Raw genomic sequence first — 15,462 nt, 5'->3', positions numbered from 1 at the left:
AGCGCAGAGTTCTGCCGGGAATATAGGGTGAAACCATGTAATGAGAGATCAAGGGCCCTTTATCGATGAATGATGCACAATGATGACATTGATTTCTCCCAGCCAGTGGAAGCCAATGGAGGGTGTTCAAGCCAAATTGGATGGATTGGTGTCTCAGGAGGTTGTACAGAGTCCGAGCAGAAAAATTCTGTACCACCTGCAACTGCCTTTGGTGCTCTGAGATGAATAGAGTTGCCATAGACCAGGCAGGAGAGAATAAGAGCCTAGACCACCAACCTCTTTAAAGTAGAAGGCAGGAGAGAGAGAATTTTTCGCAGCATCCTGAGCATACAATAGCAGATGGCTGCGAGTTTTACTGCTTGGACATCCAAGTGCAGGGATTTATCCAGTAACATTCCTAATCTCTTAATGGCTATTTTTGGAGCTGGAGGAGTACCCACACAGCTTGGCCAGCCCAAACTCATAGAGGAGCTGAGATTATTGCAGACAATCATAAACTCAATTTTTCCTCCATTTAGCTTAAGGCCGAACCTACTCAGCCAGCTAGCAACATTCTCAAGGCAAGGGCCTAATGGAGAGGAGAGGGAGTTTTGGCTGTTAGTAAGGGAAAAGACCAGAGAGTAGCTTCTGCATAGGAAATAGTTGAAATCCCGCAAGGCAGAACAATATCTGCCAGTGGCCTCATACATATGTTATAAAGGGTAGGGCTCAATGAGATGCCCTGGGGTACGCCGCAATTTAGGGGGAAAGTGTCTGACATACATACATCAAAAACCTGAAAAGACCTATCTGCAAGGAAGAACTTCAACCAGGGGAGAGATATACCCAATATTCCCATGCTCTGCAATCTATCGGCAAGAATATCATGTTTTACTGTATTGAATGCAGAGCTGAGATCGAGGAGGATAATGGCAGCCAATCCTCCCTGGTCTAACAGCTAACTGGCTTCATCTTCCACTGCCAAAAGTGTGGTCTCCTTACCGTGGAAGGGTCTAAATCCAGGGTGTGTAGAGTGCATAATTCTCCAAAAATCCGGATAGACTTGAATTAACACGCTTCTCTAAAGTTTTACTCATTGCAGGGAGAAGGGAAATTGGCCGATAATTTCCTTAGTCAAGGGGATACAAGTTCAGCTTTTTTAATAGGGCTTTAACCATGCATGTTTCTAAGTTACCAGGACTAGTCCTGAGTTTAGAGAAAGATTTTTCATTTCAAGAAGGCAGAGAAGTATCTGGTCTACTACTTCGGCTAGACTAAGTAGAGGAGCCAGATCTTTGGATGAGCTGGATTTGATTTTACAAAAAATGTCAACAAGACTTTTTGATGTCAAAATAGGGAAGTCCTTCAGCATAGGCACATAAATAGCCCACACATATCCTTCTGACGAACAAAGCTGGTTTCTATAGATTGTAAGAAACTGCTATAAAAAAATCTTGCAAGATCATTACATCACGAAGGTGAGGGTTCTAATGGGGGGCCAGTGGAAGGAGGCTCTAAGAGAGATTTCACTATGCAAAACATTTCCCAAGAGGAGTTAGCAGTGAAAGGGCCGGGCCAATAAGTTCTCGACCTGTTATAGAGTCACAATCCGATGGTTCTTTTAGCAGCGTGAAAGCGGAGAGGGGAGAAAATGTGTTATTAAGCCAATCAATTAACCAAGAATTCCTTTGGACCCATAGTAACCACAGACAACTACACACATTGTAGTTGCATAAACAATACACTTATTTCAAGAAGCAGGATGCAGAGGATCAGAAAGCATGAGTCTAAATTTCCCTGCATCGTAGGTTGGTGAGCAAAAACCATCAATCTATCCCTACACTAACACTAAAGTCACCTCCCTACTTAAGCATCTTCAGGAATTAGGGTAAAAGGTGTCAGCATGTGGAATCTTCCTAAGAAGTCTTCCCACCATCAATGGGTCATATAGCATAAAGCTATCAAGACAGAGCTTGTTCTCTGATGCTCTTTCTCCAAAGGCAGAAGGAGAAGTGGGCACTTTTCCTACTCCTATCATCATATTATTCGTAGGTAACCTTCCCAAGTTAATTGCAGATTACGCCATCTGCTCTGGGTACAATCCTAAAGGTAGTTTCACATGGGACAATGCCATTCTTTCCTTGCAACATTTTGTCCTTTGTTCCCAGGCCTGACTAGTAAAACAAAGGCATTATTCTTGCTAATAATAATACTTCTTTCACCTGCAACACAAAACAAGAGAAAGAACAAATTCCTCAGTGCACATGAAACTTGACTGTTAATTCTAAAGTGAGAGCTTCCAGGGAACTTCATTTCAGGCCTACAAATTCAGCTAACATAAGAAAGCATCACATAAGCTTTACGGCTTTGCATGAAAAATAAGGCACTTTCAGTTAATGCATTTACCTACATATAAAATGATATCATTAATAAACATTTTTGGTACATGAATTATTGTCAGTTTCACAACACGAGTTCTTCATTTTAATGTTTTCTAATAGTTACATTTACTTTCCATGTTAATTTCCCATGTTACTACTCAATAGCCTAAACACTTCAGGTTTCAAGTTAATACATTTTACAATTCTAACATTTGACATTAATACAACAAAAGAATAAATGCGGGTGCGCTCTACACTCGTGAAATATTATGCACCCCTACAATTGAAATGAGATTTTGCTACATCAGCAGCATTGTTAATTTTTTCCTCAAAGAAAGCTGCTTGTACTTTTTTAACTACTGTGTGATATGCTCTGATAGAATTTAGATACATCTGTTTGCTTGTATCCCCATAATCTCTTCTCCAGAATATTTTCGCTTTTTTACATTCTTGTTTTAGTTTCCAAAAAATTAGGCATGTACCGTGGGCAGAATTATCTTTTGCTCTTCTAGTATGAGTTTTTTTGTGGGATGACCTGATCAAGTGTAGAATTAATCCATTGGAGGATTGTTCCATTGGCTAAGGTTGGGTCTAAGCCTAAAATAGGTCATGAATCATCAAGAGCCTGTTTCCAGGATTCGACCAAGAGCGATCTTTCCAAGTCCCTAATTTAATATTTGGAGGTGGATTAGGGGATTTCAGAGTAAACAGTATCAGGAATAGTCTGAGCAAGTATCAGGTAGTGGGTTTTGAATAGTTAACATCCTATTATTGGAAAAAACAGGTTCTAACAGATAGTCTTTCTCATGAATGGGTCCAGATACCCTTTGCGATAGTTGAATGACCAGTAGATCCTGTAGAAGGCCAGAAACGTGCGTGCCCACTGGCTGTTCCATATGGAGAGTGAAGTCTCTAAAAGGGAGAAATTTGCTCTGGTGCCGGGCAGATTCGCCATTACTTCAGAAAGGGATTGGCAACATTTTGCTCTTGATCCCGGCGGTCTATAAAGTAACACTCCAGAGAAAGTAATTGTAGGGCTGACAGAAATAGTAAAAGTTAAACTTTCACAGTCAGCAAGTTGTGTAGGTTCAATGAGACATCTGTATTATTCTTTAAAAATAATCTCAATCCCTCGACCCTTCTTATTATGTCTCTCTTTGCGTAGGATATAGTAACCACATCTTTGAGCCAAGTTTCTGTCAAACTGCATCTGGTTTTTTACCACAAGGGCCTTCCTGCACTTATCTGTGCTGGTGCAAGAGGCATCAGACAATTTGGGAGACCACGGAGTCCATTTTGTGTTGTCTCCGCCTTGAAAATTAGAGATTACTCCTCTTGCCCCCTACCCTTATACCAGCATGTAATATATCACAACCAGTGTACATTCTTATATTGTGAGTACTAAATTTCTGCTCCAGAAATTACAACTGAAGTCGTCAGACATACTTATCTTTATATTTTTATTTCAGAAATTACAAATGCAGAAGCAGACAATCTTCTCCATAATGGTAAGTTATAGCACTTTACTCAGCCTTTTACCAAAAATACCTCATCGTACAAAATGCAGATTCCCTTCACCGCCTTGGTTACTGATACATTTATAATAATCTGGTTCTTCTAATGCTGTTATTTAATTGCCATTGCAAGACAATTGACACTGGTGGTGCATACTGGATCATACTCAGAATGATGAAAGGACGAGATGAGCGGGTGCAAGAAAACAAACGTCTCACTGTATCATATACTTTTCAACATGTATACAAGAATAGAAATGTAATGCATATTCTATATGGACAATTGGTTAAAATCACATTGCTATTTAGGAGGGATACTGAGCCTTAGAATGCCTGACTGAGTTAAAGCTACAAACTAGGGAAGAGCTGATGCGGAATCCTGTGTGCACCCTGCCGTTCACAGGTTCGAATGTCAGCAGGTTGGTGGAACTCCTCCTAAGTCTGAGGTCACAGCAATGAGAAGTGCTGCGTGAAGCAGCAGCAAAGTTTTCTGTGCATTAATAAACACTGCACATCTGTGGTCGCGAATGCTACGCAATCATATTAATTTTTGTGATTAGCCCCAGCTGTCATGCCACCCTTTTGACTGTGCACAGGTGCAGCTCTGTTCCCTGTCCATCCTTAAAAAACGCTTTGTCAGAATGTCCAGGTGGTCCCTCCACACACCCTCTTAGCGCGATGAAGGCCTAGATTCTGCGCTCCTTTAGGTTAAGGAGGTGTTACTGTGGTGGTTCTTGACGGATCAGTGCAAAAACCCATAGGTTTTGATGCAAAACACAATCTGCTGAGGTAAGCAGACCAGGCTTTGCGTCTAAACCTCCTTAAACCAAGCATTAACACACATTGCCCAACACACATCAAATGTGTGAGACCAGTCTGAGCTTGTCTAGGAATAGTAATTTCTTTTGGAAAGGTATGCTTCTATCACAGATCCTATGCTAGACAGCGCACACTCACTGTTGCATCATGGTGAAAGGCTGTATGTTGCGCAGTGCTGCCAAATTAAAGGGCCAGCACAGGGGATGGCTGCAACAGCTCAATCTTAGTATATATGGTTCTGCGCAGTATTCCCACTGGCGCAGTGCAGCAAATTTAGATGCTGGGCTGCATTGAATAAAAAATGTGAACATCTGTCCGTCTGTGCAGTGCCAAACTGCACTACCCTGTCCATTCTGCCTGAACCCAGTCTTGCTTTGGGTTAGATTTAGACCCATGGGGAGCTGCAATTCATACACACAGAAAGAAGCTGCCCTGAGTGAGTGTCTGATTCTAAGATGGAAAAAGGCGCACTACACCTTTTTCTGTGGGATGTTGGGCAAATCAAAAAATTTGAAGGACGATCCTCACAGATAGTCAGGAGTCATGCTTCATCATCGGCAGTCCTTGCGCTCTAAAAAACGCGTTTGATAGAGAGTGGGCCATCACCTGGTGACAGGGAGGCTGGAGTGTGGGGACACAGGGGTTTAAATATTTTATATTAAGCATAACCTTTTAATATTAAGCAAACCCCTTATAAATAAATTACATTTGAAGTTTGCATTAATTTTTAAATCACTCACTTCTCTTCACGGGCCCCCACTGAGTTCTAGAAGGGCCTCCCTGTCTCCAGGTGAAGGCCCGTTCTCTATCAAACACGTTTTTTAGAGAGCGAGGACGCATGACAGCTGGTGGTGTGTGAGGACAGTCCTTCACATTTTTTGATATGCCCAACACCCCACAGAAAAAGGTGTAGTGTGTCTTTTTCCATCTTATAAACAGACACTGACACAGGGAAGCTTCTTTTTGTGTGTATGAATTGCAGCTCCCCATGGATCTAAATCTAACCCAAAGCAAGACTGGGTTGAGGCAGAATGGACAGGGTAGTGCAGTTTGGCACTGCAGAGAGGCAGATGTACAAATTTTTTATTCAATGCAGCCCAGCAACTAAATTTGCTGCACTGCGCCAGTGGGAACACTGCGCAGAACCATATATAATAAGATTGGGCTGTGTGTATGTATCTTACTCGGACGCCAGCTCACCCTGAGTACCCTGTAGCCTCTTGTTCCCTCCCCTAGAAATCCCTAGGGTTAGTGTGTATATATGAGCAGCATTCATGACTGTACCCCTCCACCCAGTAGAGATCCAGTTGTTCCTTGGGCGCTTCTATGTCCTCTCATCACCCTGGAAGTGACAAACATGCTGGCCCTCTCAGAGGTGTGGGTACTGCCACAGATGTTCTCCCCAGGGCTGGACTGGGGTACCAAAAGCAGCCATTGCAAAAATGATCATATCAGCCGTACACCCTTCGTCTCCTCACAAAATCCCTCACTTTCCGTGCATCCATTCTCTCTCTCCTTCTCTCTCTCTTCTCCCTCGCTGACCACTTTCTCTTTACCTTCCCCTCCATTTGCTTTTTCCTCTCTCTCTTGAAGCCTCCCCATTGCTGCTACAATTCACCTCAGGGAACTGGGAAAAGTGACAGAGGCACCACGCGAGCAGCCCCAAACAGGCCTCTGAAAGCACCAGCTCATCGGAGAAATGTCCGGAGGATAAAAGAAAAGGCCCTGGTTCTGCCATGGAAATGTATGTGAGAGTGACAAACATTCACTCATTTTCAGGGGGCAAACAGGAAGGTCTTCCTTTGCATGGGTGTGTGCCTCAGCAGGGCACTGCATACAGTGCAACAGAAGAGGTCTTACAGACCCTTCTCTAAAACCACATTTCAAGGTTCTCTGTAAACTGAACCACGTGCCGGTTGCAAGTCCAGCAGTTTATGTAACAGGTCCCAAGTCTTTTTTGCAAAGCGAATCTGTTGTCAAGAGTGAAGAAAAGCTTCTAGGGTATTATGAGTGTTTTGTCTGAGACTGCCACTAGGAACAGTGTGAGCATAGATGTTTGAGGCAAGGGACAGTTCTATTGAGTTAGGCTGACCCCCAGTGCAGTTAAGAGCAACCTGTGCAATTCAAGATGGAGACATTGTATTGTAGTGTAATTGTATTTATATAGCGCGTACTACCCCTGACCAGGCGTTAAAGCGATTTTTCGGCGAGTAGCATGCTACTCCAGAACCCATAAAGGATTAATGTTGAATTAGTATATTGAAATATGAAAGCAATTTGAGTGGTTAGCACCTTTTCTGGACACACTGGGCTGGTGCATTATTGCAATACTCTTTGTCACTCTCGACACAGAGGCAAAAATGCAATGGGAATGGAGGTCACTTTTACTATCTGTGGAATCAGTGGTGCCCCTTGTTGGTGTTGTCATAGGACCCACTTAGTATTTCCTTGTTCCAGAACAACCCTATAAATATACCCTGCATCACCAACTGAGAGTTGTTTCCTCGGACAAATGAACCAAATGTGTGAGAAAAATATATACAATTGGGGAATTCACATCCCACCTCTGCTTCCAGCAGCACCTGCCTCCTGCCTAAAGCATTTTCATCCTTTAAAGAGTACCTTGCTGTGAACACGCATTAAGTAAATCCAAGGAAAAAAAGACATTACAAACTGCTTCTATTACACACTGTTGGGTGACAGAACATCAGTCCAAAAGTTCATCAACCAAGCAGGCAGGGACCACTGTATTGATTTGGTGATCTTGTCTTAATTAGCTGCTTCCTATGCTATTGCATGCATCTTTTCTTAAAATGAAGACTTGTTCGTCGCAAGCACACTTTGAACCCACCAATGGCTATCAAGACTTCATTTGAGACCATCTGCAACCTACACCAGATGGAGAAGCTAATCTGAAAGATTTCTGAGTGTGAGGACAACCATCTCCACTGAGCCTAACCTCTATTGCATGATAGTTACAACCCCTTTGACCAGACCTGGTTTGCAAACCATGTCCTACAAACAAGATCCAGTGAAATTTTTGACCACCACGATTACTGTTCAATGAACTATGGTAAATATGAATGACAGTTAAGACCTGTGGATTAGGCTATGAACCCTGAACCAGAGTCAACAAATCTGCATTGACCCCACCCAATTCAACAATAAAACACTAGTATTGTATTGTATGACAGACTCTGTATTGTGCTTCATACCCATAAGGATGGATAGTCAATTCAGTGGCTTTTCTATGTGTTGAATATGGTTGGCAAAGCGTGGGTTCATCGTGCAGCATCTAAGTAGATTTTTGGGGGTCATGCATGAGTTCAGAGATATGCTTCGGTCAGTAGTGCTTATGCCTCAAGGGGATGCAGATCGTAGGTGAGAGATAAAATACAGATTGCATATTTGTACCATTACATCTTCTATTGTGCCACACGGATCTTGTTATGAGGACAGCCAGTTACTTATTGCTTTCTGCAATTTGAAATATCCAGTATATTTGCTAATTAGCCCTATTCATGCAGGGACAGATCTTAGACGTCTGTATAGAAGAGGAACTCATGCCTATGAGAGATTTTCTGAACAAAGAGATAATCAAATGCAGGGCCAGTCTTGAACAGAGGTTTTTCCTTTGGTATTATACTCAAAGTTTAGGTTGATTGAATATCAGTCCCAAGCCATTGACAGGCCGATGAGCAGAAATAGATACATATTGTCTTTGGCAGCCAGTGCTCCACAGTTTGACGTCATGTTGATGTGTTTGCATAATTCCATGTGTATAACTAGTTGTATTTTATTTTTATCTAGAGGGATTTTGACCAAATTTATAGGTGCCTGAGTGCTTCACAAATTTTGAGATATTGTACACAGCATGATAAAATTTACAGACAGATGAATGGAGACACAATTCTGGTTACACCAATAAGGTAAATTTGGAGCCTGGTTTTGAACATTTTGAAGGAAATGGCCATACAAAGCTTAGATGTTATTGAACTCCAAATATTTGGGACATTGGCCACAAATGCCTGCTTCATGGTGGATCTTCAAGGGAACTAAGGAAGGTTTCATTACAGGGAGGCTTTCCCCATTAAGTTTTCAATTCCTCCATCTAAAGCCAGCTTGTTAGTCAAGTAATGATGTGTATTGCTATTGTAGTGATCTGTAAGTCACACAAGCAGCCTTGTATGTGGTATGGTATTCTACAGGTACACGGTTTGTGATGCCAGGCCTGGGGTGATGAGATAAAAGTTACTTCTTCTGGAGATAAAATGGGCAGCAGATTGGAGGACAGCTTTTAATGGTGCAAGTCAGATCTTGGGGAGTCCTTCAAATAGAGTACTTCTTTGTATTTTAGCAGGAAGTGGCAGAGGTTTCTAATGATTATTGATTCTGAGATGCTAGTTAGCACTCTTTGCAACTGTCCTAATGTGGGTGTCTAAGTTAAATAGTGAGCTCAGGATTACTCCCAAGAATTAAGCTGAATAGTCACATTTTGTGATGCCAATCGTGTTCAGATGTTTAGTCCAATCAATTGATAGTGCAATTTTGCTTAGATGAAAGAAAAAGGAACTTAGTTGATCTCAGTCCATTGATTTTCATGTTTTTATACCTGTCTGTATTTTGAATATGTATGTGGTTAGGGTGAGGAGTCGGTTTTAAACAGTCTATTTTTAGAAACATTTAGGTGAGGCATGTGTATTTGTTTAAAAACACTGTTTCTGCAGAAGTTCATTTAGTGGCTCAACATAGATACTGAAAAGGCTGGAGACTTGTGGTACACCGAAAGGCAAGGGGGTGAGTTTATGTTTTTTATTTTTCACCTGTTGAAACTGGTTTGTAAGGTAGCACTGGAACTATACATTCTGACAGAAGAGTGAGAAAGATGTCAAGATACTGAATGCTCAGGATAGGCCGGAAAGAAGACATGAGTTCCCTTCATCAAGCAGTTGGAGGGACTTACCTACTACCTTGAGCAGTGGTGTAGAATTGGGGTGTGAGGGGGTGGTCCGGGCGGCACGGGTTTGGGGGCAGCGGCTGCAGAGGAAATCACCAGCACCCCCCCACACACACACACACTTTCACACACAGCCACGGGGCATTCACAGGTGGCCATCGGGCTAGCTACACCACTGATCTTGAGGAGGCTTGTTTCAGAGCTGTGCTCAGATCAAAATCCTGACTGGAATAATTCTAAGGATTCATGGTGTGATCACTGAGTTACTTGGCCACATATTTTTTAGTGTAGTCGGGAATGGGAGGCCGGTGATAGATCTGAAATGTTCCCTTTGGGAGGAGTCAGCATCAGCCTTCTTAAGTGTTCTGGCCACAACATTTCGGATTTAATGTGGACTTTGACGTAGATATCGAGAGGCAGCAAAGTAAAGACCACTGGTGTTATCCAGGCATGATAGTACTACGTAGGTAATTGACTGCATCTTGAGAGGGAATTCTAAATGAGAAATGATACAGTGTTGGCTTCTTATAATATTGAAAATGCCTTTGATCACTTAGACCACGCAGCATAGAGTCATAATTTTACTACAATTCTCAGATGAGAATGTTCAACTTTGAAACTTTGAGCATTTGCACTTTGGATGGTTCATCATCATCCCGTGATTAACTGCTACGATGCAATAGCCAAGGGTATAGGGGCCCAGATCAGAGAGGTTTTATATCTTTAGGATGATCTGCTTTTCATTGGTGTAATTGTAGCGGGTAAGGTGAACTGAGATGATAAATTGTAGGAAATGGCTGAAGTATAATTTGAAGATTAGAGGGGAGATGGTGGAGCCTTGAGGGAACCCTTTACAGGAGGAAAAAGGTGCAGAACAGGAGGAAAAAAGACTCATAAGTTGGGCTCTATCAACAAGTTAAGAAGTGATCCTGCCCAGGATGGTTTTTTCAATAGCGATGTCACTTACTCTGAAGTAATGCTTGGTGATTCACTCAGCTGAAGGCAAAAGAGAGGTCCAGACTGAAAAAAGTAGTAACTCAGTTCAGATTAGCAGTGTTTTTAAGATCATCTCAGATCAAGATCAAGGCAGACAGATTCAGTGCATCTGCCAGTCAGAATCCTATCTGTTGGAGAGAAACTTGCTTTCGTTTAGGAAGGCTGAGAGCCAGACAAAGCCTTATTTGTCAATAGGTTTTGACAAGAACAGTCCATTGGATATTGGTCTGTACTTTGACCGACCTATTGGGTCCAGACATGGCTTCTTTAGAAAAGGTTTGATGTGGAAGGTTTTTATGGTAGAGGGTAATTCCTGTGAGAAAAGGGAGAACTTGATAATCACTCTAACTGGTATGACAGCAGAGGACGTAAGGCAGATGTTGATGATGATTTTCAGGCGGACCCAGAATGCTAGTGTGCTGGCAAATCTACTAGACTTGCTACCGTCAGTGCTTGGTGCTGTCATACTTGTAAAGCAGGTCTAGGTTGTTGGTCTGTCCGAGTCAGGGTGAGGGATGGCAATAGAGGCTATGTATCAGCTTCCAATTCCAACAACAAGTGGGATTCAAGATTATTTTGATCAAATGGTCAGCCAGAAAATAGCATAATACTCCTGGTTATGGTTGATGCTTGGAAAATTCCATTAAGGTTTAGGGAACTCAGTGATGATTTTCCATAAATCTTTGGTTGGCCATGTAGCTTCTGTGATCCAATATCTCATTGTTTTTTTATGACTGTTTCTAAAATCTGTAGTGGTGTTGGTGGCCATTTCTCTCAGTGTGGTTGTGTGATTTCTTCTACTGTTTTCCCAGATGGTAGTTTCTGTTTTCAGTAACTTTACATCAGCGTAGAACCAGCTTGTATTTCAGTAGTGTTCTTCATTAGGCAGTTTCTGATCTGGTTGGGCAGCCTAGAGAAATGATCTCACACAATGAGTGTGCTGTATGATCTTCCAGTGTCAGGCCTGGTTTCTTGGAAGCGATGCTCTCAAGATGCCTTCCTTCTGACAGCACCGACTCTGAGTTTTATATTTCACCACAGTATCAATGTGGCCAAACCGGGGGCAGGGAAGTTCAGGTGAGTACTGCAGAGAAGGAGATCTGGAGGGAAAAAGGCTAGTTAACAATTCTTAGTTATACTTTCATGAAGAATTGTTTTTATATTTCACACAAGAAATTGCTGGTTGTTTCCACTAAGAGATATAATAAATATGATAAAGTGATTTATAAAGTGGGCAGATACTCAAATGAGTGTCCCAGCACTGGCTTCACGGCTATTAGCACAGGCAAACAGTGACACTATTCCTGTTGAAACATCCAAGTTTGTAATTTTTGTCTTAACGATTGATGTCTCAGCTGTTGAGCGTAGCTCCAAAGGGAGTTTATTCCAGGCAACTGACCCACGATAGGAGAAAGACCTAGCTCCAATTCTCGCTTGATGGATCTTTGGGATCTTAGCCAACCAACTGGTAGAAGATCGGAGACTTCTAGAAGAAGCATACTCTTTAATCCTTTCCCTGAGATAGCTTTCCCTGGTGGCCTGCAGTGCTTTGTGAGCGAGGACAAGTATTTTAAAGAGAATCCTTTTTTTATTGGGAGCCAAGCTAAGAGAGCAAAGTCTAGACTTACAGTTCTTTATGTTTAATAACACAAAGTTCTGTTACAGTTTTTTCCAAGGTTCATGGCGAGTTCCCAAAACAAGTCTATATATACAAATATAAATCTCTACTGAGAGGGAACAAGGAGTTTGTTCCCAATGTGTCTCTTGTGCTGTGGTTGGTTGATCTCCCTTCATAAAACCCATAGTGTAGACCTAAATGTGCCCCCAACACTTGCCCCCTTACGGAATGCTGTTTTTCCCCCCAATTTGCTGAAGAATTTCCGCTTGAGCACCAAAAGGCGGTAGCTCATCAGAACGTCTGAAGGAAGCAAGTGGGACTGAATGCACGTGGTTAGATTTGCAGTGTCAAGAAACATGTGCAGCCTTAATCTGTAGGAAGACTGAAACAGCTCTCTGAAATCAAGAGAAGCTCTTGGGTGTTTGGCTCGTCGATGTTGCAGCTCCTTTTAAAACCAAACATGAATAGCAAGCGCAGTTGAAAAAACACAACCTTTTCAAATAGAGGTCCTATCTCAGAAGGCAGTGACCTCAAGCATGTTACTGAACTTGCATCTGCTGCCAAAGGGAAATAACAATGAAGTCATCAGAGTTAGAACAAACGGATTAGTCATCAGCGTCAGCAGGTCATTTGTGCATATTCCGCACCTACACCTGCTGCTAAAGGGAAACATTAACGATAATGGGGCAACCCAGTAACCCTCAGAACCTGGGTAAGATAGTGTGTGCAAAAAACAATGGTTCTGTCGGAAAATGAACAGGCTAACTTAATAGGTACTGAATACACTCGTGTATTCAGTACCTATTAAGTTAGCCTGTTCATTTTCCGACAGAACCATTGTTTTTTGCACACGCTAAAGGGAAACAGTTAAAAGAAAGTGGGAACCCAATCTACCCTTGGATGCTTGGGCAAAATAACTATTGGAAGGTAACTGCGCCTACAAGAGGCTTCATTCAGAAAAATTAATTAAACCATTTAAACAAATAACTTTGTTGTTGAGCCCCAGTTGGTGGCTAACACATGAACAATCTTACATCAATTTGCAAAATTCATTCATGAAAAATCTACAGTAAACAATTTCAAACATGGGTGTAAATTTCTCAAATTATAAACTCATTTAATGTGGATAAACAAAGAAAGAAGGGTACAGAAAATATACTAGCAGGACACAATGACCGAGGTTGAGGAAACATATATAGAAATTGAAACCTTAAAGTCATTAGTGTAAACATCTATTCCAAAATGACAAGAAAACGGAAAATGAATCTGAAACAAAAAGAAAACAATTCCTTGAGCAGTAAATCTCTGGGGGAATAGATGAGCTTGTTGACGTTTTGGTCTTGGTGGCATATATGTCCGTTAGACCATCTTCAGGACGATGAAACAAGAGTAATAATTGACCCTTATATCTGGTCAACCAGATGTATAGAACCAGGCAAATCACAAAAGTTATTGGATACTTCCAGGTCACAGACACAGGAATAGAAATTGATTCTATGGCTTGGTCAGTGTCCACGCGAGTGTCCTAGAGGAGCGTTGCCCCACACGTGTCGCTTGACGGAAGCGAGTGTCACTAGCAGCAAATCCTTTCGGACTGCGTGCTTATGATTGTTCCACTCACGTAACTCGAATAACAAATGACAATGATTCATTTGAGCCGTGGTTGCAGATGGAACCCACCAGCACTCTTTTTTGGGGACCTGCTCTTATTTTTCCTTGTCTTTGATCCAGAGCAAGAGAAAGAAAACACAAAGGGTGAAGAATGAGGAAGAGAAAGATGGAAAAACAGTGACAAAGGGATAAAGCGGGGATTAATAAATAACCTGAAAGATTGAGATAAAGACGCAAGAGGTGTTAGGTGGTAGATTAAGGAGGCTTGAGCTGGCATTAAGACTACACAGCACCCCAACCTTCTACAATCCCAGCTGTTGGCTGTTGAGCAAATCCTTGGACCCCATCACTTATTGTTTTTACAAATTAAGCACTGAATAATGAGGGTGCAGAATGACTTACTGAGTGACTGGTTGTCCTGAATTTAATGTTTTTTAATTTTACTTTTTTTGATATGGTTTTGACGGTGACTTCTCCTATCATAGACACCCTCCCTAACTGGCAATGATTCCTTGCTGCAATTTATCACATGCTTAAAGCAGTTGGCATATGAGAGCAGAAAGCGGTCAATTATTCTGAATGGAATGTGGTATTACTGTATTAAAATGTGTGGGAACACCTCACAATAAAATTGGAGAAATTGTGCCTGTTAGTGGAGTAGATAAAACGCTTTCAATAACCCAGCACCATTTAGGCCCTGAGAACAAGTTCCTCATTAAATAGGCCGGGAGATACCATGGCTAGAATTACTGATTCTGGTCAGTATCTCTCTGTGAGTTAACCGAGGACCTGAGTTAAAGTACCCAGAATTGGGAATGAACTGCATGACTTGGGATTTCTGGGTCCTTTATCTCAGATTTTCCCTAACTTGAGGGAGTTTAAGACTGATTTATCACTTGCTCTGGGCAGGTGTTACATATCTGTAGGAGGGCCTTGTGGGTCAGGTGTTTGCACGGGATGCTGTGAGCTCTCTGGGGGCAGGAGGGGGACCAAACTTGACTACCTCTGCCACAGCACTTGCCCCTTTCCACTCATGATTTTACAGATCGCGGATCTGCACCTGCTTGAATCAGGTTCAGTGTATCCAAACACAGTTATTTGAGGTCTGAAAACACTGGCTAACTCATAGTTACACGAGCAGTAATCTCCTGGGAATACCTCTCAGGGCAACTGATAATAGAGGTCATACTGTTGAAAAGCAAGAGAGAACACTATTTTCACTCTACTCCCCATATAAAGGAAAATGTATGGTAATGGCAGAAATGCCATGTGTAATAACTCTGATGCACTAATTTTCTGTGCAGCTCTAAATGAGGAAAAAATTGTTGTTAGTTCTTTGGATTTATGTATGCACTATCTGAAACTAAAACGTTTTTCAAGCAAGATTCTCTCTAACTTTTAAGAACAATTGTTAGGACTATTTTGTATTTGATATAGTCGTTTGCACATAAGCGCCGTGATATCCCTCAGGAGATGAGTGTTGCGCTATATAAATACAATAAATAAATAGTTCTATTTTCCAGAAAAACGATTTTCTAGTTGTGTGCATAGCTGAAGAAACAAGAAGAACATCCAACATTTTGCCAT

At 41.8% G+C, this 15,462-nt stretch overlaps 1 protein-coding gene across 1 annotated transcript in view; it reads left to right on the top strand.

The window, feature by feature from the left end:
* The window catches only part of LOC146866449 (transmembrane protease serine 11C-like), a 430,518-nt gene that overhangs the window by 197,796 nt on the left and 217,260 nt on the right, over positions 1-15,462 (top strand). The window contains exon 7 of the mRNA XM_085636517.1: positions 3,830-3,868. Within this exon, the coding sequence (XP_085492643.1) occupies positions 3,830-3,868 (39 nt within the window). The remainder of the gene's footprint in view (positions 1-3,829; positions 3,869-15,462) is intronic.

Source organism: Triturus cristatus, chromosome 2_1 (genome assembly GCF_964204655.1).
Source record: "Triturus cristatus chromosome 2_1, aTriCri1.1, whole genome shotgun sequence".
Classification (NCBI taxonomy): Eukaryota; Metazoa; Chordata; class Amphibia; order Caudata; family Salamandridae; genus Triturus; species Triturus cristatus.
Note: the sequence above shows the minus strand (reverse complement) of the source record. Positions and strands in the feature narration are given on the sequence as shown.